Here is a 26184-nt window from a genome sequence, read left to right on the forward strand (position 1 = left end):
GCTACATTATTAGATGACACGTGGCATTAATCTGACCGTTACCACAAGATCCAATGGACTACAACTGTTTTGATTTTGAACACAATTTAGCTTATGAATCTGAATACATCCCTATTGAGTATTATTTAAAAATTAACTTTTACGAGTATCCATACCTCAAAAATATTTTAAATTATTTAATTATAAAAAGTTGAAGAAGGAATTTTTCTTGCCTGTCACATAATTAAATGATATTGAAGGTCAAATTATATTTAAACATTAGGAAAAATATATAATAAAGATATTTATAAAAAATATGAGTATATGATAAATTTATTAAATATATATACTCTTCAAGGTATTAATGGTATTTTCGTCAGGAAAAACTTGAAAATAGTAAAAGAATACTTCGATTGATATTAATGCATAGTTGACGGACCTCAAATAATATTTCAAAGTTCACAGACCTAAAATAAGAGTTTAACATAGTTCGTAGACCAAAAAAGATTTTCTCTCTTAAAAAAACCATGTAACCCGACAGCTATCTCGACGGGCCAACCCGCTAAACCCATCAGCCCGACCGGATCAGCCCATCCCTTACCTGGTTACACTTTTTAAAACCCATCCCTCTAAATTTGACTAGCTATTTGGGTCAGCCTATTGGGTTCGGGCTACTGCCTCCCTAATTTTCTACTCCAAAGTACAAACCTTTAGTTTTCATAAAACGACTCTACAAAAAAAAAAGTGGAAAAGTAATACTGACGGGTGTTTATAAACTTGTAACATTAATTACAAATATATATGTAGTCTAAACTTATTTTCCGATAAATGTCTAACTTAGCTTTTAATGTTAAAAAAGAAAGGTAAAAAACACAAATTCAAAAATAATAAAGAAATACATAATCCCTGCATCAATCAATAAACTTATTGCACTAAATAAATACTATAATAGAACAAAATAGACAAACCAAATTTTGTGAATTAAAGCTCTTTTTCATAGTAATAGATATCCGCTACGAGATTTTCTTCAATTCTAGCCATTCAGTTGGACATGAATCGGACAATTGAACACCATCGAGAAGATCATTAATTTCAATAGATTATCGTAAATAAGATCATTAATATCAATAGATTGTCCTAAATAATTTTCATTTATCAAGACTAATCACCAACGATAAACACCATCATAGAGCTACATCGCAATCGGGGGGAGGAACATTAGTAGCACAATAAGTTGATGAGTGTTTTGCCCTATACATTTCAAGGGGTAGGCTACACAGACAAGTATGTTTCAATTCAATGTACCCAGATTATACATTATCAAATAAGCATGCTGCAAATAGCAAGAGTGTCTTTAAAGTTGCCCCATTTGCTGAATTACTTTGTTTGTTGAGCACTCAGAAGCATAACATATCAGAAAGAAATGAGTTGATCTTTCATTGCCCATCGAGAGTTCCAAGCGCCTCTGTTAGAAGCCTCTGTGCTTCTTCTCTTCTCCTGTCACCGGATATACAACATGACTGATATATAGTGAAACCTTAACAACTTTAATAGAAAGCAATGCAAGAACGAAGCAGGGATAAAAACTGTCAGTTTCTAGAGCGAGAGATAGAGGGTACTGATGTTGCAATATCAAGTCTGGCTTAAATCATGCTTCTTGCATCATATTTATATTATACTAAAGAATATACACCGCTTCCCTACAGAGGTTATAAGAAACCATGCAGCACAATATAAAGCCCTTGACTCAGCATCAATTTAAATAACAGAAAAGAAAACTGTAATGAGCAAATACTGTATCTTTGCTGGACTAATGGAAACAATATGTTACACAATTATCTACTCTTATGCTTGACAATCATACTTGGTTGGTGACAAGTAAAAGTTGCATGAAACTGAAATTAAAATATAGGTCTCATTTACAAAACAACAGAACAGACAGATTCCATGTCATTGCAGAGTTTCGCAAAGGTGACATACCGTTTAATGTCCTCAACAGCTTGTTTACGCCGCTGTATCTGCAGTTCTAGAATATGTATCAATGTTGCTCTAGCCTGAGAAAAAAAGGGGAAAATGTATATAAAAAGAAGCCAAAAGCCAATAGTTGTTTCTTTAATCAATAAGCAAATCAATGCTTCTTAAGTTACTTCACCTGGTGCGGCCGCAGAGAATTCAGAAGGTGATATAAATTCTTGAAAATTAAAGATATGTCTTCTACTCTCCTAGCATACTGTGATGGACGCTCAACAAGAACATCAGCAAGCTCCAAAATATTTAACTGCAATTCCCTGTTAAGAGACCTGAGCTCTTTCTTGAAATCTAATGAAAAATCAAATGAACAAATTCAGGTTTGGACAGCATTCTTATACCAACTTGAGAATAATAAAGCAGATATCTACCTAAAGATATGAAATACAGGTAAGCTTGCAAGATTAAATTAAATGTTCATGCGCATGAGGGCATAGATAATTCACAAGAACAATGATGCTAAAATAGAAAGAATACTCTTAAGTCTTAACCTTTTTTTCATACCTTAATAATAGAATCTATATGTGTGATTTGATTACTGGACTGAAATTTGATCTCCTGGTATAGGGTCTGACAGGATCTAAAATGCCTGGTGTTTTAACATCAACACAATGCCAGTATCTAACACCGGAACGAGGTTAAAGGCTAAATTCTGTAAGCTATCAGTATCATTTCCACATATCATTTAGACTGCATGCTATTAAATGTAGCTATTCTAGTCTTAATTTTTAGAGTTCTATTTTCTTCATGCTCAATCTCAATGCTCGTGACTATTATAGTGAATTCCATGGTTCATGTGGTCATTTGCTGCTGAGAAAATAGTCTTATGGGAATTAAATGGTATACCAAGCAATATACTCCATTAATTAAAGGATGAGATTGTCCAGGCTTGGTGTGATAGATGTCATAGACCAAGGTTCTTTTACAAACAATATGAACATTCCACCTATTTAACGTGGACATTTAAATTTATATAATAACAATACTGATTTATTGAAATTCAATGTATTCCATATCCAAATTTTGAATTTTTTTGGTGCCTAAACTCTTAAAGCTTATAGATCCTCTCTCTTCTCTTTGCAACATATCTATGACTCATATATAACTCTCACAAAGCCAAAGCCAAAGCCAGCTTTAAAATAAGTCAGAGTTGCAAAACATCAAATCTGACAAGAAAAGTAGAATTGCTGATACACAGATAAAAAATGGAGGTCACAGACGAAAATATTACCGAGACCATTCTATACATTTCTAGAGATGAAAACATTGGACTTGCATTATCATTCAGTCTCATAAACAACCTAAGCTATAAAACGGTGATAGGTTTCATGGAGCAGTCCTCCAAACTATGAATACTCTTTAAAAGCAAGAAATAAACATCATTCAAAAGCATAAATGAGCAAACAAAAGAACACCGTAATTGACATTAACTCGATTAAATTTTGAAATTGAATTAAGTATTTTGTGTTGCTTTGAAAGTAGGAATTCAGGCACATACCAATATTGGGCCCCTTAGGGTATAACTGACGAACGCCCTGTTCTTCTAGACCTGGAAGAACGTCATCCGTCTACAAGATAGTTCAAAGAGAAGGTTAGCGAAACAGAGCATCACATCCCCCAATTTTACTGTTGTTAATTGGTAATTGCACTCTACAACTGCAGTGTTTAGCAATTTAGGTCTAGGATAAAAGCATTGGAGGGAAACGCATGATTGAGTATTGTAATTAGGAAAGACAGCAGTTGATGATTCTAGTAGACATAACACGGAAAAAAGCAGGGAGATGGAAGTTGGGGTACCGTGTAGCTGGCGCCATAGAGGGAGTAGGGGCCTTGAATAGGAGGCGGCGGCGCGGGGCAGGAATGGGGGTCGTCGGAGTAGTTTTTGTAGAGCCGATAATACGGCGGCGGCGGTGGATAAGTGGCCGTCGCCATGGGATAATTGCAGATCAAGGAAGAACTGAGAGAGATCGATCAGCAATCAGTGGGAGAGAATTTTTCATATGCCAATTCAAATTTAAAATAGTTCTATTACTATGAACGAACAATTAATTTTTCATAGTGACGGTTCATAATTTAAAATCTCACAGGTGCGAGAAACGTGAATGAAAAAGTTATTGAAATACGAGTTTTACTTTCTATCCCACGATATTTAGACCATAAGTAATACTTCCTCCGTCCCAGAAAAATATGTGCAATTTCTATTTTTGTCCGTCCCACAAAAATATATACATTCTATTTTTGAAAAGTTATATCAATTTAATAACGTAGTTCTCCACTATCCATTAACTCTACTTTAACTATCATTCTCCTCCTCTATTTTACTTTACCAAACAATTCTCCTCATCTCTCCTGCTTTACCAATTTTATCTTAATTCTCGTGCCTATCTCATCCGCCTATATTTTTATGGGACGGGGGAGTATGAGATTTTAAGAAAAGTTGATAGCTGAAAATGTGAAAGAATGATAAAGAAAAAAATAATTGAATATTTTAATAAGAAAATAAAAAAGGAAATTTAATTCCAAATGTAGAAAATAGATATTTTAAAGAGGACAAACTAAAAAAAAGATGGACATCTTTATTAAAGAAAAGGGAGTAGCAGCTAGCTTAAGTGTAAAATATCATTATATTATCAGTATTATTTTTCTTATAGTAGTTATTTGTGATTTATTTGACTATTACTATGATATGAGTGTGATTCGTTGCTAACTTCTCTTAAGTTGCTAACTTATCAATGCAATGTATTAAAAATGTCAATAGGATGATACTGAAATGTCAACATAAACTTAAGTTAATATTTTAATACATTATGTTGATATTGATATTTAAATATCAACATAGTTTATTAAAATGTCAACACAAATATGTGTTGACATTTGAATGTGACCATATTGATATTTTTAATATACTACGTTGATGAGTTAACAAATTAGCAATTTAAAAAAAGTTAGCATTTTACCCATCTTATAGTATGATATTTGTTTCTAACTTGCGTTTGGCATGTTAATTTAGAATTCGATTTGTACTTTTTCAAACTTTTTAACTTAGCAGCTCCATAAATTTATAATCAAACAATGAATCCATGTAGGTTATATTTGCTTTTTTGACAACCTATTTTAACAATAATTTTGATAACAATTTATTTTTTGGTGATGGTGTTTTATTACTGAATATGTTCTTAACTAATGTTGCTGTTTTATACATTATTATTCGATATCCAAAAGACTTTAACTAAATATTTTCAAGCTATTTTTAATTAATATTTTCAATGACGTTAACTAATGTTGTTGTTTTAGTGGGTGCTTTTATATTGCTTATAGCATTATAATCCAAAATCAAGACCAAATCTTCACCCTTAAATTTTAAAATGAGTTGATAAGAGCATCCTCATCCGTGTTCTTGCCAAAGAGCACGGGCCCGGACCCACCTTTATTACCTTTTTACTTCTTGCTTTTAGGCAAGAGCACAACACCCATATCCATACTCTTCCGCAAGGACATTCTCAAGGGTCCCACCATTCTATTATTCAATTTAAATAAAAACATTTCCACAATATTAAAATGCATTAAAAATATCCGGAATACTATTACAAATTACAAAAAAATTAAAAATTACATAATTAAAATAATAAAAATTAAAAATTACATAATTAAAATACTAAAAATTTAAAATTACATAATTAAAATCCTAAAAAATAAAAAATACATAATTAAAAGCTAAAAAATACCTCCGTGGAAGATTATTCCTCTGGCCCTATCCCCAATGTTCTTCGGAGACCCCGTATCATTGCCAAATGTGAATCAAGTTGCCCGGGAGTCATATTTGACCTATCAGCCAAATTGAGTTGGGACAAAAGGGTCCACAACGAGTTGGTGGCGGGTTGAGGTGGCACAAAGGGAGCGGGAGCAGGAGCGAGGGCGGATGGAGTCGCAGCGCAACGACGGTTGGTAATCGCCTTCTTCCTTCCTTGCGGCCGGCGTCGGGGCTACCCAAATTAGCTCCGGTGAGCAGGCTAGCCACCTCATCCTCGCTGGCGTCGGATAGGGATACCGACCTCAACCGTTTGCAGGAGAAGCTGGAGGAGGATGATACGCCTCCCCTATACTTCGGATGCACACGCACCTCCTGCCAAGTGCTGAGGTACTTGAACGGTTTGTAATTTATGGATTGGTAGGTCGCCAAGGCGGCACTGATGATGTCGAGTTCGCTCCTACCGCTCCCCGCCGACCGCTCTTCCTAGAGGTAATACCTCTGGAACTTTTGGATTTCTTCATTGGCTCTGAATATGGCATTGCGCACCATACTCTCATTGCGCTCTATGGTTCCAGCCGGGCGGTTTTCATTGTACCGGCGAGAGACGCGCCACCAAAATCTATCCCTACTTTGGTTCGTGCCTATCTCCGGATCTTCGGAGATAATCAAATAGGCTTTGAATATGTGATCCATCTCCGCCGGAGTGTACGGGGTGCGAACACCACGAGCAGTAGGAGTAGGAAGAGGAGGAGTTTGAGAACCGCCGCCGCCGCTCCCTCTCGATCTGGGTTCGGGTGCCCACCCGTATCGGCCATCGGGGCATCTTGGTCGTCCACCGGGTAAGGCCGGTAGCCACCCCGAACTTGAGAACCTTGGGTTTGAGGAGGGGTCGAAAATTGCGTTTCCGGACTAGGAAATGGTTGTGAGCCGAACCATTCGTGGTTCCAACCGCGAGATTCGAAGGGGTGATCGCCGGAGCCGGACATTTTTTTTGTAAGTAAGAGTGAAAGATTGAGAATTGATGAGAGAATTTAGATGAGAATTGTGTAGTGTGGTGTGAAATTTTTGGTGTAGAAGTGGGGGTATTTATAGATGAAAATTGTGTAGTGTGGAAGGGGTGATCGCCAGGGTGATCACCCCGGCGAGAGTCGAAGGGGTGATCGCCGGAGCCGGACATTTTTTTTGTAAGTAAGAGTGAAAGATTGAGAATTGATAAGAGAAGATGAGAGAATTTAGATGAGAATTGTGTAGTGTGGTGTGAAATTTTTGGTGTAGAAGTGGGGGTATTTATAGATGAAAATGTGAATTTTGGGGAAAAAATTGAAAAATAAATTAAAAGTGGAGAGAAAATGGATATAATTTATTGGGAAGTGGGAAAATATTTTTTTATTTAATTCGAATTTTTTAAATTAAATCTGATTTTTTTTAAAAAAAGAAAAAATAAAATTGTCAACGGCATTGTCGTTGGTCAATCAGGCGCCGCCACGTCAGCTGCTCAGCGGCATGGACGTGCTCGATGCATCGAGCAGCGCCGTGCCAACGGCAAGAGCACAGCGGCGAGTAGGGGTCAGCCGCGCCAGCGGCACGGACGTCGTCCTTGCCAGCGAGCACCGCTGCAGATGCTCTAAGATTAAATCTTACGAATTTCAATAAATAGTTGACAAAATAGAAATAAAAGGGCAAGATCGTCATTCTGTTATCATATCATAAATTTCGTGTTTTTTTTTATATCAATAGTGTATTACAAATATCAACACAATGACATGAGTATTTCACCACAAGTACACGAAAATATCAACACAGTTTTATTGAGTTTTTACATGCATTATATTGAGATTTTTTGATGTATTTGTTGATAAAAAATCTGCTTATCAACATATACGAACTGAAATAAAAATCATCAAATTTCATCATTCGAACATGGTCAGAACATATGCAATTGAAATCTCGTTAGAATCCTTATAAAATTATATTTAATTTGATATATTTTGTGAAAAAATAATTTAAATCGAGAAAGTCACGTAAATTTAATGTTTTAGAATAATTTTAATAAGAGAGAATTGATATTAATACCCTTTAATTTTATTTAATAATTATTTAAATTTAAAATATAATTCACATGACATTATATCAACCACTAGATCTCCTAATCTAATGGTTAAAAATTGGTCTTAATTTTAGATTGCTAAGTAGTTAGCAATTGATCACATCTCTGTTGTTAGGGGTTGCAAATTGTACGTGTTGGGTCGTTATCGGGTCAACATGTTAACGACACGACCTAATAAGGACAAACACGAACACGACCCGTTAGGAAAACCCCAAACCCGAACCCGAACACGACCTGCTACCCCCAAACCCGAACACGGGATGAAACCATTAATGACACGAACCACCTTGGGTCAACACGACACTTTAACAACATGTACATGACACGACACTATAGCAACACGACCTGATAACACAGTTAGAACCTGATAACACAGTAAGAACCTATTAACGACTGCTCATGATTAACAAAAGTTACAAAACCTTGAATCTGATCATTAAAAATTCGATTAAAAATCTAAAATCTGTTCATAATTACACAATTTGATTTGATGAACAATGATATCAATTGATTCATAGCAACAAAATCCAACGAAATCTAACAAAAAAACAACATTTTTAAAATAATAAAAATTAATAATATAATAATATTATTTCTTAATGGGTAAGGCCATCCGCAATGGGCGGACGATGGCACGCCCGATGGCGCGCATCGTCCGCGCCATCGATCGTCCGCGCCCATTGCGGATACGGACGATAGGTCGCGGACGATCGTCGCGGCCGATACTAAGGGCGCGGAGGATGGCGCGCCCGATGCCTATCGTCCGCGCCATCGTCCGCGCCATTGCGGAGGCGGCGGACGATGGGCGCGGACGATGACACACATTTTACTTAAAAAAATGCGTTTGCTGGGATTCGAACCCGGGTCTATTGCTTGGAAGGCAATAATTCTTACCATTGGGCTACAAGCATTAGTTGAGATAACTTGAAAAATAAATAATTTTCTATTATATCTTGAAATTAATCATCTTAATAAATTTGTTTAATTTAATTAAACTCTATTATATATTAAAAGACGTCATTATCAAAATTCATATGCATTATAAATAATCCGGACTTGTTTAATTCAATTTATTTATCATATTTGAAATATTATATACGTATATATTCGTATTGTAATAAAATTTTATTCAAAGTAAATTCGCATTGTAATATATTAATTTTTTTAAATTCGCATTGTAATGTATTAATTTTTATAAATGAAATGAAGTTTTTTTAATTCTTATTGTAATGTATTAATTTTTTTAAATTCGTATGTGTTTTTAAATATTAAAAAAAATGATGATGTGGCGCGCCATAGGGCGCGCCTTAGGGCGCGCCTTAGGGCGCCCCACTGCAGGTGGGGAGGTAGGAGGATAAAACTGCTGACGTGGCGCGCCATAGGGCGCGCCTTAGGGCGCGCCTTAGGGCGCCCCATTGCTAATGCCCTAACACGAATCCGACGCGAACACCCGAATTTTTCGTGTACTTAACAGGTCGACCCGATAAGGACACGAACCCAATAAGCTCTGACCCAAACCCATTAATTTCGTGCGGATTCGTGTCGGGTTATCGTGTCGTGCCAAAAAATTGTCAACCCTACCTGTTGTTTTATATGTATCTATATTCAGAAATGCAGCCCAAATTTTGGCCATAAAATTAGGTAATATAATGGTCAATAATTAACCAAAAACACGAAGGGTCATTATTAATTAGTTTTAGGTCATTTTATAAAACTTTGGTTTGGTGTCATTTTTAGATCATTTTAGGTCATCCTTTATTAAAATGACCTAAAAATAAACTAATAATGACCTAAAAGTATCTTAATTATGATTTTGTTCTGCGTATTTGTATTTAGATCTAGTTTTGTGTGAATCGAATATATATATTTATCTTTGATGCATAATTAGAATTTAATGTTATATACATTTTTTAATGAAATATTATGTTGTCTAGTATAAATATCTATATATTATATAACGAGAAATGATATGCTACATACCTTATGCGAGATCCTTATATGAGCATCACTCTCGTTTAACGCATTTTTAACGTTGTTCGTTTCGATTTATTTATTTCATTTAATTCTAATGCATTAAAAAATGTTATTAGAATTTTTAATTTCACAAAATTCATATAAATCAAAGCTCGATTTGTTAGTTTATTAATTTATTTGAATTTATAGAGAAAACGAGCAAATCGTGCTTTGATTTATACTCCCTCTGTCCCCAAAGAATATGCACTTTGAGTTTGCCACGAGTTTTAACGCAAAATTGGTAAAGTTAGAGAGAGGTAGAGAGAAAAAGTAATTAAAGTAATGTTAGTGGAGAATGAGTCCCACTTCATTAGAGAGAAAAGAGTTTCTAATTGGAAATTGCATATTCTTGTGGGACAGACTAAAAAATAAAGAGTGCATATTCTTGTGGGACGGAAGGAGTATGAATTTTGTGAAATTAAAAATTCCAATAACATTTTTTAATGCATTAGAATCAAACTAAATATATAAATCGAAATGAACAATGTTAAAAATGCGTTAAACTATAATGGTGCTCACATAAGGAGCTCAAATAAGGTATGTAGCATATCATTTCTCATTATAAATTTAGATTGTTTAGAATTTGGTATTAGAATATCTAAATAATTTTGGTAGATTTAAGAAATGCCTATAAATATGGGTCAGTTTCATCATTTTGTATAAGTTGAAAAGTTTGAAAACAAAAGTTTTTCTTAGTTTTTCCTAAATCATTTGTCATATGTTCTACTAATTATTCTCTTAAATATTTTCTCTAAATTAAATTAAAATAAAAAATAGATTAGAGAATATCTAGAATAAGTAAGAAATGACTATAGAGATTTCAACTGATGAGGAAGAATTCTGCTGCTCCTAAAATAGTGACCCAACAACTGCATTGTTAGGGCACCCTTTGCATTATCATAATTAATAATTATGTGTAAATTTTCAATGCATTTTCCAAATGTTTCGTTCTCTTTTTTGTAAGTAATATCGATAAGATCCAATTCCACTTTGCATTCACTGGCGGACCTACGTTGGGGCTTGGGGGTCTCATGGAACCCCAACTTTCGTAACTCTTACTATATATGCTACTAGTTTCAGATGATGAATATAACTCTCTGTTAGTTTAAGTGGTTGACCTTGCAGTCTATCTTTTAAGAGAACCAGGTTTGACTCCACTTTAGACCATAATTTTTATACTTTAGTTTTTGCTTCTCAATCTTCTTTATAAGTACAAGCTTTTAGTTTTAACTTCTTACAATAAAAAAAGAGGGAACATATTTTATGGTACACGAACTTTGTCAAACTCTCATTTTAGGTTCATGAACTTTGAAAATATCATTTGAGGTCCATCAACTATGAGTTAATATCAAATGAAGTACTTTTTTACTATTTCCAAGTTTTTATGGACGGAAATACCCTCAATGCCTTTAAGATTATATATTCTAATAAACTTATCACATACTCATATTTTTTATAAATATCTTTACTATATATTTTTGACGAATTTTCTAAATATAATTTGACCTTCAACATTATCACTTAATTTTGTGACATTAAGAAAAGTTCCTTTTTCAACTTTTTATAATTAAGTAATTTTAAAATATTTTTGAGGTATGGATACTCGTAAAAATTAATATCACAGTCAAGTATCGTCTATATCAATATATCAATATTCAAGTATCGTCTATTGACTGTGACATTAACTTTTACGAGTATCCATACCTCAAAAATATTTTAAAATTATTTATTTATAAAAAGTTGAAGAATGAATTTTTTTCATGTCACAAAATTAAGTGATAATGTTGAAGGTCAAATTATATTTAAAAAATTCGTAAAACATATATAGTAAAAATATTTATAAAAAATATGAGTATGTGATAAGTTTATTATAATATACTTCCTTAAAGGCATTGAGTGTATTTTGTCCATAAAAACTGGGAAATAGTAAAAAGGTACTCCCTCCGTCCGGTATTAGGAGTCCCGGTTGACCATTTCCATCCGTCCGGCATTAGGAGCCCCGGTTAGACATTTCCATAAAAAGTGAAATAAAAATATTATAAAATAAAACACTAAAAAACACAAGTAAAAACACATCCAAATAATAAAGCAAATAATAATGCAAATGGGTCCCACATTCCATTGTCACACACTCCAATTATTACACACTTAAACATTTCTTAAAACCCGTACCCAACTCAACCGGGACTCCTAATGCCGGACGGAGGGAGTACTTCATTTGATATTAACTAATAGTGCACAATGATATTTTCAAAGTTCATGAACCTAAAATAAGAGTTTGACAAAGTTCGTCTACCATAAAAGATGTTCCCTCTAAAAAAATTTCCTTATTTAGTTTATGCTTCTCATCTTCTTTATAAGTACAAGCTTTTAGTTTTAACTTCTTACAATAAAAAAAATTCTCCTTATTTATTACTTTCCATTAAAATGAAAACAACATTATTTTTATTTCTTTCTCTTATCTTACTTTATCATTTTATTGTTTAACTTAAAAAATAACACTTGCATAAAATTATGTAGCTTTTAGTTTTAACTTTTACACACTTTATTTTTTTATTTCACATGCAATTTGCAATAAAAAAAAATCTCCTTATTTATTAATTCCCATTAAAATGGAAACATAATCATGTCTATATTTTTCTCTCTTATTTTATCATTTTTTTTACTTAACTAAAAAATAACACTATACAAAATCTCGTGTAGAACAACAAGTGTTTCATATTTAGTGGGACAAAGATAGAACAACAAGTGTTTCATATTTAGTGGGACAAAGGGAGTTATTGTCACCACCCTTTTATTATTTGTCACTAATTATTCATTTATATATTTCATAACTTCCTACCACCCGTAAACAATTACTTACAGTGAGAATAAATATCGAAAACTACTTTGCTATTGTTAATAGAAAGGGTAGTGATAAAGTAACAAACATTGTATATACAAAGTTGGGTTATGTTTGTCAATTTCTATCATTTGCACTGAACGAGGAAGTTACCTATTTTAATTGTATATTAATTTTACATTATAAGCCCTCGTCATGTTGATTAAGGATTGATTATAATACTTTCAACTAAATACTGAAAAGAAAATACTTAGACTTTTTTCTAATAAAACTATTTTATTTTTAAAAATTAAAACAAATATTTTACATCAAGTTTTTTAAGCTTGAACAAAAAAATATGAAAATTGAGTTAAAAGAAAAAAGAATAAAATAAATAGTGAAAATATTATAATTCAATTAACAATAATTAAATAAAATTTAATTTTGAAAAGAATATGGAGTAATCATATTACTTATAAAATTATTCAATGATTAATTTTGCTAGTATATTATATTTTCCACTTCCATTCTGTACTTAATGTTTTTTATTTAAACTATTTTATTGAAATATTAAACTTATAGTGATTTATTATATAATTTCAAATTTTCATGATCTTGTCAATTTGTGAGCTATACATTAGAAGATTGTGTTATATGTACGGAGTCAAACAATCTCACATCATCTGACCCTTATTATATTATTAATAATATTTTATAGTAATGCTATACATCCACGTAATATCATTCAATGATAATAGTTTCTCAATTATATAAAATTTTCATTTTGAAATCTTATCAATGTATATTACACTATATAAAACAAAGAAATATTATATACTAGCAAAATAATATTTATAAAAAATAAAAAAAATATTATTACAAAAAAATATATTAAAGAAAATTAAATGAAATATTTTTTTTGCTAACGAACAATTTCTTTCTTTTGAAATATCTACCAATACGTACTATAATACTTACAAAATTAAAAATTAGAAAATAAATAAAATATCAGTATATATGGCATAATACGAGAGAAATTCCAAATAAAAGAGTATTTTGTCCAATTTTTACTCTGTTATTAAAAGGAATAATTTACTCATCTTCATATCATTGTGATAGTTTGAATAAAATGAATAAAAAAACCTATTCCATTAAATTAATATGAATGACTATTCTATCTAAAATTTTATTGTGAATTTTGTAACAAGGGGAATATTTTCAAGAATAAAATCACTTACATATTTTCTAAAACAAAATGATTAAGGAAATATTGTAATAGCATAATTTTTCTCCTATAATTGTAAGTTATATTAGTCATAGAAGTATGTAATTAATGAAGCTTCTAGTTCAAACTAATTTGATTTTATCCTATTCAAATTTGAAGGGCATTTTGTATATACAATTTTTGTTAATGTATCTTTATTGTAATAGTAAATTTGATTCCCCGAGTTGAAATCCTACGTCTGCCATTGTATGCATCTATAAATGTCATGTTGTTAGTGGAATGTAGGTGTAGATTTGTTGGTGTATTATTTGGTATTAAATCTTTGTTCAATTTTAATCTTTTCAAATACTTGCACTTCTCGATAATAATGCCATGATATCGGTTACTATTTCTTTTTAAATCTTTGTTCAATTTTTACCTCTTTTAGATTATTGAATTGAACAAAGATTTAAAAAGAAATAGTAACCGATATCATGGCATTATTATCGAGAAGTGCAAGTATTTGAAAAGATTAAAATTGAACAAAGATTTAATACCAAATAATACACCAACAAATCTACACCTACTTTCCACTAACAACATGACATTTATAGATGCATACAATGGCAGACGTAGGATTTCAACTCGGGGAATCAAATTTACTATTACAATAAAGATACATTAACAAAAATTGTATATACAAAATGCCCTTCAAATTTGAATAGGATAAAATCAAATTAGTTTGAACTAGAAGCTTCATTAATTACATACTTCTATGACTAATATAACTTACAATTATAGGAGAAAAATTATGCTATTACACTATCCAATCAAATTAGATTGGATAGTGATTTAGAGACATAATGTCTCCATACCATAGTATCCTTATGTTTTTTTTGTCATAATTATTTTTTAGATTGAGACTATTTTACCCTAACATTAATAATACCATGAAATATGCACTATTATGTTTCCATCATCAATATATCAAGATATATACGTATTACTTTGTTTACGAAAAATAAGATCATATTCCATAATTTTAGGAATTGTTTAATACTATGAAAATAATTGGATGAGACTACTACTCACATTTTAAAATATTTTATTGTATCATATACTATCAACTAATTGAGATTTAAAATTAACAATATAAATAATCATAAACTCATTTTTATTAATATTATCTATATTTAAAGAGTTAGGAAGAAAATATTAAAATAGCTTAAAATTTTTAACAACATATGGTTATATGATCTGAGTTGTAAAATTAAAATAATTAAGAATTTAAAGAAATTAAATTTTTTGAATGTAAAAAAATTAAAATTATGAAAATTTTAAAATCTAAACCGCAAACTCAACAAGTATTAATACCCCATATCATATACTATCAATTTGAATTTGTTGCATGATATAGCAAACTGTAATATTTATACTAAAAAAAAGAGAAAGTATTAACTATATAACTTAAAAATATTAAATATACTTTTAAGAACATATGCTTATTTTTTTTTATCGATGATTGATTGTAACATTTCAAAAATTAAAAATTTAAATAAATTAAAATTTTAGAACATGAAGAATTAGAATCAAATCCGCAAACTCAATCAGTATGATTATCAAATTTTAATTTGTTACACAATATAGTGAATGAGCCACTAACTCTAATATTTTGTAAAGTAAAAGAGAAAACTTTAAGTATATATCTTTCGAATATTAAATAAATGAGTTAAGAATATATGATTATTTTTTACTGAGGTTCGATGTAATTTTTCAAAAATTAAGATTTTAAAAGAAATTAAATTTTTTGAAAGTAAAGAATTAAAATCATAAAATTCTTAAAATAAGAGCACTAAGCTTAATTAGTAATAGTATATAACAGATTTTAATTTGTTGCATAGTGAGTGGAGTGGAGCCAAGAAGTCTAACAGTATGATTTTATAAAAAAAAATAGACGAGTTAAGAACATATGATTGTTTTTTTATCGAGGTTTAATTGTAATGTTTTAGGAATTAAGAATATATAGAGATTAAATTTTGGAAAGAACAAATATTAATTATGTAGGCTTAGTAATTTATTTAAATTAAAATTATAAATACTAATTTGATAAGAAATCCATTATAAATTATTTGCTAACAAATATATCATTACTTTATTAGATAGATAAATGAACACTAAATATATAGAATCAATGGAATTACACTATTTCAAAACTTTAAACATGTATCTTTAAATAAATGAAAGAAAGATGAGATAAAAAAAAGATTGTCAATCATAAATATAAAGGTCGTATGTTAACAAAATAATTGAATATGCATAATTAGAGCAATGTCCTTAATTAAGTATATTAATGAACAATTTAATGTAAAGGGTAATAAAGTATATAAACATAACATCATTTTAAATACAAATAACAATATAATGAACAATTACTATTTTAATCTCATTATGGCATTGTCATTATGTCTCTAAATCATTTCTCAAACAGATTATATGCCTCTAATTCCAATAAAATGAAAACTTTTATATTTAATGCAATGCATAGTTTCAAAAACTCTAGTAATATTAACTAACTAAGACCTAATTTGTAAAAAAGTGAGCTTGGATATTTTTTTGTAGTGGAAACATTCGACTACAAACCTCTCGTGCTCCCCTCTTGCACGAAAAAAACGCACATTTTTGCTCCAGTTGCGTCTATGAGGTAGAATCATTTGTGTCTATGAACTGAATTTAATGTGAATATAGTTAACGTGATTATGTTAGGAAAATCATATCTACTTTAATTGTTATATATGATACCATCATTATAAACAAATGTTATCAGTTGGCATCATCATCAGAAACGAAGCTGCCAATTACAAAATTCTGCAGCTGCATATTGTAACTAAGGTAACCATATATCACTTGGCCATTTTTGCTCATCTTCATTCCCTCCCTTCGTGTCTCTGCTAAGCTTCCCTTGGTTTTCTTCATTCCGACCAATATAGTAGTACTACTAATTAAATTGAGAATTTATCCATTGGAATGTACAAATAATTCAAACTGGGTTGATTTGATTTTAAATTGAACTAGATATGATTTTCCTAACATAATCACGTTAACTATATTCACATTAAATTCAGTTCATAGACAAATGATTCTACCTCATTGCGACTAAGAATATCACACAATTGGATTTGAGCGTAATTGGAGCGAGTATGTGCGATTTTTTTTCGCATGAGAGGTTTGTAGTAAAAAGTTTCCACTACAAAAAAATATCCAAGCTCGATGTTAGAAATTAAAATTTTCAATTGATCGCTAAACTCTAGCCGAATAATGAATCTTTACATAAACTTCAAATTTGGTCAATTGACTGTTCTAATGGATTTCCAGAGAGAGTTTTCAAGATATCAGCTGCTTCTTCATATTTGTGTTGGTAAAATTTGGTCGAGACTCAGCTTTTAGGTGTTTTGCACTTCAACAATGCGTGGCCTGATGAGTCACTGCCCCATGACCGGCAACGACAGTGGCAGCAGCCCCCTGTCTGGAGGAGCCACTCACCGGCAAACTTCTTATTTTGTTTAAAGAGTAAAATACTACTTTCATCCTTTAAATATATAAAATTTTGAAATAGTACCAATTTGAATGCACATTTGACAAAACAAAATAAAATAAGTCAGCACCTTATTAGAAAGATTTTTTCCTAAATTAAAAAGTTACTAATTTTAAGAAATGAAACAAAATGAAAATAGTTCCTATTTTTAAAAAAGGAAGTAGCAATTTTAGTTTGTAACAATCAATGCAAGTACGGACTCCCTTCCTCCATCATTTAAAGAACTCTTTTGCCATTTTGGTGTCCAATATGTATAAAACCATTTGTTTTATTCTACTTTTTAGTATGTAGACCCCACGTCCCATCAACTTTTTACACTCACAATATAATATAAAACTAATACTTTAAATGTGTCACACATTTCACTCACTTTCTTCATTTACTTTTCTTCACAAAATCAACCACTTTCTTAAAACCCGTGCCGAGTCAAAATGACTCTTTAAATGGTGGACGAAGGGAGTAACTCATAATGATATGCTAATATAAACAAATAGTGTAACTGTTTAATTCGTAGATGCAAAATTAAAAACAACTAAACACTATCATCAGTCCAAAAGTTTCCATTTTAGCAAATGCTTTTCACATCTGTTTCGAAAGATGGAATTAGAAGCAAGTTACATGGTAATAGAGAAGGCAGCAGCACAAATCCTTGTAGGAAACAGCAAAATTAGTTAGAAAATTAACAAATAATCAAAGGGATATGAAACAGATGAGTCAGCCAGCTAAATGACTAGGTGAGTTGTTGAACATGGTGTGCCACATATACGCTTGAGAAAGTACCATCTCTAGTTCGACCACCGTCCAGTTGTGCGTAGGAAGGTGCTGAAGAAACATCACCATCTCCTGGAAATCCAGCTTCCGTATCTTTTCCGACCACTGCAAACATACAAATTCAATCTCCAACTTCATAACCGACCTAAACACCCGGAAAAAAAAAAACCCAAATACCGAGTTTGTACAAGAATGTAAAAAATCCAAGGTGTCGCTCATTACATGTTCGGAGATGGATAATTTTAATGTAAAGCGAGACTTCAGTTATCGCTTATCTGATGTCTGGTTCTCTAGTGCTATGAGTTTAATTTTTCAATTCTCATCTTTTAATTACAAAAATAGCAATGGACAAAATGCACAAAGTGATCTTACCGTCAACAGAAAACTAGCAGATATGTACACAAGAAAATCCGCTAGTGCATCACCTTCAGCAAGATATGTGTCCCACAAACGACTAACAAGACTGAACGGAATCTGAAAATAACATTAAAACATTCACAGTTGATAGTACTTACAAATTAATGGCAAAACTTGAATAGATAGCATGATAATGTAGGCTCCAAACCTCTCGTATAAGAAGGCAATTGAACCAGCGGAAAGCAAATTGAAGAAACTCAAGCCCCTGCTCCTCTATGTGCTTTAAAACAGGTTCTAATTCATTTGGAAAGACAAACAAGTTAATCGATAAATCAATTATCTCAATAAATGAGAGGTTGATAAACTAAACTCAAAGCTACTTTTTCATCTAATAATCACAAATGGAGCAACAACCAAATTTGGAGTTGATGGGGTTTTTAATAAAAGGATAAGTTATCTAAATGGACAAGATTCTGGGCACCTATTTCAAGATAGAAGCAACTGGATTGACTATTAAGATCTTACCATCAATCCTTCTAACCAGTTCCTTCAGCTTAAACACAAGACGTTGAATTCCCGGTTGGGCAAAGGTGTAATGATCTTGCATACCGTCAAGCAACTTCGACAGACACCAATAACTATCAGCTTCAACATTTAATATTTTCTCACGAGACAGATCAGCCATTGACCAAGTGTCAATACTACCCTCCAGGTATTCTGATAAAAAAACGACTAAGAAAGGTGTTGCGAGATCGTTTATTCCTTGCACGTAACCACTTGCAGGATGCCGGATAGCCCTTGAATGAGGAAAAGAATAGCATTATTTACTACAGAACTTGATATGAAGGATGATAAAAGGAAAAAAAAACAGCAGAATGATTGATGGATATATCATAAAGCTGCATCTATTATAAACAAAAATATCATACGTTTCCCAGCAAGACAGCCATGCAACTTTGAAGCTCGTCACGTGGTGACAATCTAATAACCATTACATCAAAATTCCTTTTCTTTCTTTCAGAAGGCACATTTTTTCAGTTAAGAATACACTATAATGGAAACAGGTTTATTCAGATATAAACTATTTCCTGTTCAAAAATCCACAAGTAGTGATGAAAAAAGTGCAAACAGTAAAAATTAAACTTTTAAATATATCAACTATCCTTAAAGGAAGATGCCTAGAACACTAGGATTTTAAAATCGTTGTTTCTTTTCTTATTTAGCAACACAAAATTCTTCTAGTGATTAGCCTGTAGTTGCTGCCAAAAGAATTCCTGGCACAAAAAATCATTTGGCCTTAAAGATCTACCCAGTCACATTTATGTTAACTATTAAATTGAGAATCAGAGGCATGAGGAAACATAATCTATTCAAGATAAAACTATTCCAGAATAATCCTTAGAATAGAAACGTGAAACAAGGTTCCTTCACTCAAAAATAGTATACTGTTGAGACGCCCATAGATGAAAGCACAACGAGGACCACCAATAAAATCCAAATAGATGCAAAATTAGATCAAGAAACGGCATTACCATGTATAAAGTATTCGCTCCAATGACTTCTGTACTTCAGCTTGTTGAAAGAAGGACAGATCAGGTACAGTTCTGGGACAATCAATAGCAATCTGGCAAGTTCATGAGAAATAATAATTATGTGATAAGTGATAACAATCAAAGGACAAAGAAACCCATAAGAAAGATCTACGATTATTAACCTGACGAAGCATGCCAATCTCTTCATCTGTCCGCAGTGCATCAGGAATCTCATAATATTGTGCAACATGATCAAGATACTCCATGCGCTTTCTTCTTAGAACTCCCTCCCTTCTATCTGAATTAGAGGGTGCATATCCCTGTTGTCAGTTCATCTTTAAAGTTCAAGAATAGAATAAAAATACTAAAACTTGGCATCATAAGCCTTAAGGCCCTTAACCATCACAAGAAAGGAATAAGAAGGTCAACCAACAAATGTATAAATATATGCAAAGGTTTCTTTGAAAAGAATCAATTAAGAATACTGCAGCATTACTGTAAGATTGATTATAGCCCCATTTTTACACTTAGAAGTTAGAATACGAAAAATCAAGATAGACAACTGGACTCTTTCATATCAAGATAATTTGATATATATTGAAACTGGAAACAAAATATTATTGGTGAGCTACTAATGCAAGTGGACAATTACATGTTTTGAAACATTCACTCAATTTTCAGATTGGGGGCCAGGATCAGGCACCATTCTCTTATTCAGTCTTTATAAGCTACTATTAATTTTATAAAACCTATTTTCATCATGAAAGCCTTTACTTTTACCCCCTGTTGCACTTCCTTTCACAGGGTGAGAGACATTTGATGCGAAAGGGACAAGAAATCCATAACAAAACAATGAACCAAAGAACTAAGTCAAAACTCTATAAGAGAAAATTATCTAAATTACTAGAACTTCACAGCAATTCAATAATGCAAAAAAGATCAATTGTGAATGCTTATACCAAGAGAAGTCTCCACACAGTTGGACGCAAATAGGGAGGCACGCCGCTCCATGATAGTTCACGTAGTTTTTCTGCATTATTTCATAAAAAAGAAAAGCACTAAGAGAGTGAAGGAAGATAGCCATGAGAGACATTCAGCATTAACCCCAAGAATAAAGCTGAAAATTTCCTTTCAGCAATGATGTTAAAAAAGACTATCAAATTGATATACTTTCATAGTCTCGTCGATATTCAAGTGAGTAGCTATGCTTTTTTTGAAATACATAAGAGGCGTGCAGAGAAGTGACTGTCAGAAAACCTGGTTGCACCAAATTTTGTAAGACTTTCCTATCAAGATGGAGATAGAAAAAAAAGTTGTGATGCATGCCATACAGCTATGCATTCAGTGTATGCAGTTTCACAACACATATAAATAAACATGTAATATTATTATCTCTACCTAATTTATTTGATGGAAAACAAAAAAAAGTACATACCTAAGATCACAGATGACCCAGATAATTCTTTAGTGAACTTCATTAGCCTAGCAGAATCCGTAGCTCTAGCTCCGACATTGGACTTAGGAATCTCTTTTGATGTGCTTTGACTACTCGTGCTTGAAGGTTTTGTATTGTTAACTGAGGAACTGGCATTAGTGCTACTTCTGTTTTGAAGTTCATCCTTCTAGGATGAAAAACATCAATCAGTAAGTCAAAGGTTTAACTTTTGGATTTCTATGGATCTGATCGTATATTTGGGCAACAAAAAATGGATACCTCAGTCGATCTGTCCTGTTGCTCACTTTGATCTCTATCACTCTCTGGAGACCTCCTGTCAATGTTTGGGGAATGCAGAGTTGATGGATCCAAAGGGTCCGATCTCTGAGTTATCAATATCTTACCAGGGAAGCTGCGACCCTTGAGCAAACTGTACATAGTATATACGTTACGTTTCACTCTTTTCATAAAGGAATAAACTCTAATATCCTTGTGACACCAGAGTTTGGTTTCAGAATCAAACAGAGCAACCTATCTATTGCAATTGAGCACGCCAAGTTAATCTAAGGCAAAGCAGATACCTAATGAATTACTTTTGACAGTATAAAGAGTTGTAATTCATCAATTTGAAAATGAATTTGATCTACCAAGTCAACCAACTAAGGCCAGTATAACCGAAAAGCCTCAAAGAAGCACAAAACCACTGAATTCATCAGATCTGATCTTATTAACTCCGAACCACCAATTCAATTGCATCGTCAACAATCAGCACATATAGACACACTGAGAACTCCACATCCATTTAATTTTGTAGAGAAATCACACAACCATAAAAGTGTATGATCATATGCTAACAGATGGAACCAATTAGCTAAAACTAACACTAATTGGTCACAAAATCGAACAGTAACTTAAATTCCCACAAATTCCGCAGAAGGCCTCATAATTTAAATGATGGAATGCCCAGAAAATCAAGTGTAGATCTAAAACAGTGAAAATAATACACACACATACCCTTGAACATTTCGAAGAGTTTGATGGAATCTGGAATCGGTAGCTGGAGATGAAGAAGAAACTTCTTTGTTTCTGTCCACAGCTCTATTGTTGCTGCTGTTCCTCATGATTTTAGGGTCTTCTAGATTTCCCCTAAAATCATCATAAATTTGTTATTACGCTGTATGATCGGCGTTGTTGGGGAGTCTGATGCATCATTCGCATATTCTGAATCAATTTTCTGCTTTTCCTTGGTATGGTTTTATTATTACAAAAACTTTAATTTGAATCCCAATATTGTTTAATTGATCAAGCATAATGTTTTAGTTTGATGTTGTTAATATAATGTTTTAGTTCACTCTAATTAATAAGATGGTCAATATGATTGTATGGATCAAATGTAGAATGAGAAAAAATTCCTGTGTTGCTAATATATATGGATACTTTCTGTATGTAGAAGTTAAGAGTACATAATTATTGTGTAAGATTGCTAAATTTATAATTTATTCATATATGAAAAATTATTTATTGATCATTTGAGGGTAGGTTAAATTTTTTAATTAATTTCGATAATATATTATTGATTTTACCAAAATAATCAACTTCTAATGACACAAATAGGAATAATCAACTTTTGAAATAGCAAGTTTGAAACAAATGGGAGCCAAATAAGAGCATCTCCAATAGCACTGGACGTCAAATAGCCATCAAATAGCCTTCACACTGCCACATCATCAGCACTACAATTCTCCTGCCACATCAGCTTGCCACATCAACTGGACATCAAATAACCCTCACATAGCCTTCACACTACCTATCCACATCACTAATAACAATTATATAATTTAATTTACACTCGTATCAACATACGGAATTTAATTTACGAGACAAATACGGGAAATTCGAATAATACTATTAAAATTTAGAAAGTACATTAATTTTAAAAAAAAAGTACAATAATTTAAAAAAAGTACAAAAATTAAAAAAGTACAATATTTCTATATGGAAACATAAAATATTCAAGGATGTCTCTATAAAAGAGAGACAACCTAGAATGATTTTTGTCCCACATCGAATGTGAAACATAAAACATTCAAAGATGTCTCTATAAAAGAGAGACAACCTAGAATGATTTTTGTCCCACATCGAATGTGAAACATAAAACATTCAAGGATGTCTCTATAAAAGAGAGACAACCTAGAATGATTTTTGTCCCACATCGAATGTGAAACATAAAACATTCAAGGATGTCTCTATAAAAGAGAGACAACCTAGAATGATTTTTGTCCCACATCGAATGTGGAACATAAAACATTCAAGGATGTCTCTATAAAAGAGAGACTACCTAGAGTGGTTTTTGTCCCACATCGAATGTGGAACATAAAACATTCAAGGATGTCTCTATAAAAGAGAGACAACCTAGAATGGTTTCATAATTCGCAAGCCCATTAAATATATATGGGCTATTACGAATTTCTTGTATAAATTTATTTGTAAAAATTGTTTTTAAATATTAAAAACAATTTTTATAAATAAATAGTATTTTTAAATTTTTTTTTAAATTCGAATTAAAAAAAAAAATTTAAATCCGACGCCGGTTTTGCGCCGATCCGGGACGCACAATGGCGCCCGTGAGGATCGGCGTCAGAACCGGCGTCAGCGCGGGAATCGGCATGGCGACGCCGATTTTGACGCCGATTTCGCCGATGCCGGTTCCAATGGTTCGGCTTCAAACCGGCGTCGGCGAAAAATCGGCGTCGCGGTGGTGACGCCGGTTATTGGAGATGCTCTAAGCAAACCAACCCAAATCAGTGGAAAATCATGGCATAAATTTGTTGGCCGATGAAGGGGCTTAAATATATAGTTGCATCTAATGATTCAAATCCAATAGTTTTGGAAAAGTAAGCGTTAATTGGATAATTTGGATTGGATTCTTTGCTAGTGATAAACTCATATTTTGAAAGGTTGGATTGGTTATTTGACGTGTGTCGAGTTTTAGTGCTTTAATTGTTAATTTCCAATCAATTTTTATGATATTTTATTGTGTAATGTTTGACGAGGTTGCTTAGAATATGTGATATAATAGATGAACATATGCGAAAAGAGGCTAAGGAACAGAAAGCAAACGAAGTCTAGAAGCTCACACTCCGCCGAGTGGAGTTGGTGCTTAGAGCCACTTGGGTTAGGAGTGAACAAAAGTATGCCAGAGCCCAGTATGTTCTACTCGGCCGCGTATAGTCTGTGCCAAACTTACTTTGCCAAGTGAGATGATCGCTCACTTATCTAGAGAGTCATACTCGACCAAGTGGAAATTGGCATTTAGAATTGAAGAGAGGGGTTTTGCACGTGTGCCGTATGCACGTGTCCCTCCTTTCAACAAGATTTATAATTTTCCCACTAATGCAACAAATATTACTAAGTATAAGCGGTAAGAGCGGGGTCAAATCACAGAGACCATGGACCTACTCGAGATTGTTTCTACGACACGGGGTTGGTGTTAGCCACCACGCCTTAAGCACTTGAGTATGGACCTAAACACTTGAGTGAGAAACTTGAACTTTAAACATGAAAACTGAGTTTGAGAGCTTAAACTAAATCTAAGTAAGAAAACATGAATGGAAGAGTGTTTTGAAAGCTTTGCGCGAAACAATTACGTGGAGAAAGAGACTTAGACATGGCCATTCCTATAGTAATGGCAACTTGAGACAAAGAAAAGCTTGAAATCATTTCAGAAAGATGAGTAAAGGATTTGCAGCTTAAAACAAGATCGAAATTGATTAGTTGCAGGAAGAAAATAAGCAAGCTTCGAAACACAATTTAAAACACAATTTACTTCTAAACTAGAACAAAACAAGAACATCTACTAACTCATTAATATAAAAATGAGACTTTTTGCCATTTCGAATTGCCCACCATTTAAAGACACGTGTATTTTTTTCATTTTTAGTAAGTGGACTTCATAATCTACTAACTCATTACACGCACATTCTACTACTATAAAATTAATATAAAAACGAGACTTACATTCCACTAACTTTTCACTCATTTTATTTATAATATAAAACAATTTCTTCAAATTATATGTCTTTTACTTTAAATGACGAAAAGAGGGAGTACTAATTTCGTCCTAGATAAAGTTCATCTTAACTTATCTTATAATGTATTCTCAATACTGAGCTATCGATTCTAATGTCCTCTAATTATCAAACTAGTGAATCCATACATAATACATTTAGTTGCCGTCCAAGTCAATGACTTATCTATCGAATCCAATATCCTCGAATTATCAAACTAGTGAATCCATACATTTAGTTGCTGTCCAAGTCAAAATTTTAATATTAAAACATGGTACAATTGGCTCCTAAAGTAAATTAATCGGATATTTTAATACTTAATTAAAGAAAGTAAAAAAAGAAAGAAATAATAAGAATGTTTCATTCTTTGCCGTTACTCAAGTCGATAGTGTTCACATCAGTGTAAGTTTTGGTACTATAAATTATTGGCATCATCACATTTTTCATGATTTGATCGCATGGCTCACATTTCCTTTTTATGGGCACCCTACGAGATTTAGCCTCACGATCCTCTCTTTTAAATAATG

At 32.3% G+C, this 26184-nt stretch overlaps 2 protein-coding genes across 3 annotated transcripts; both read right to left on the reverse strand.

Annotated features, from left to right (window-relative positions):
• Positions 1-1111: 1111 nt before the first annotated feature.
• LOC121755163 (mediator of RNA polymerase II transcription subunit 7a-like) lies at positions 1112-4098 on the reverse strand. The gene is made up of 5 exons (XM_042150453.1): positions 3805-4098; positions 3506-3575; positions 2132-2298; positions 1960-2033; positions 1112-1476 (listed from the first exon to the last, which is right to left on the reverse strand). Exons 1-5 carry the CDS (start codon positions 3937-3939, stop codon positions 1416-1418), a joined length of 507 nt encoding a protein of 168 aa, XP_042006387.1. The 5' UTR covers positions 3940-4098; the 3' UTR covers positions 1112-1415.
• Positions 4099-18040: 13942 nt separating this feature from the next.
• Positions 18041-22904, reverse strand: LOC121756271 (GTPase-activating protein GYP1-like). 2 transcript variants are annotated; one of them, XM_042151768.1, is made up of 10 exons: positions 22605-22904; positions 21870-22020; positions 21591-21774; positions 21115-21185; positions 20338-20475; positions 20156-20247; positions 19149-19420; positions 18832-18917; positions 18639-18740; positions 18041-18371 (listed from the first exon to the last, which is right to left on the reverse strand). In XM_042151768.1, the coding sequence occupies exons 1-10, from the start codon at positions 22709-22711 to the stop codon at positions 18210-18212; spliced, it is 1365 nt and encodes a 454-aa protein (XP_042007702.1). In that variant the 5' UTR covers positions 22712-22904; the 3' UTR covers positions 18041-18209. The 2 variants fall into 2 exon arrangements, with proteins under 2 accessions (XP_042007702.1, XP_042007701.1); XM_042151767.1 differs by having other exon boundaries at positions 21591-21777.
• Between the last annotated feature and the right edge of the window lie 3280 nt (positions 22905-26184).

This window comes from Salvia splendens, chromosome 11 (assembly GCF_004379255.2).
Source record: "Salvia splendens isolate huo1 chromosome 11, SspV2, whole genome shotgun sequence".
NCBI classification, from domain to species: domain Eukaryota; kingdom Viridiplantae; phylum Streptophyta; class Magnoliopsida; order Lamiales; family Lamiaceae; genus Salvia; species Salvia splendens.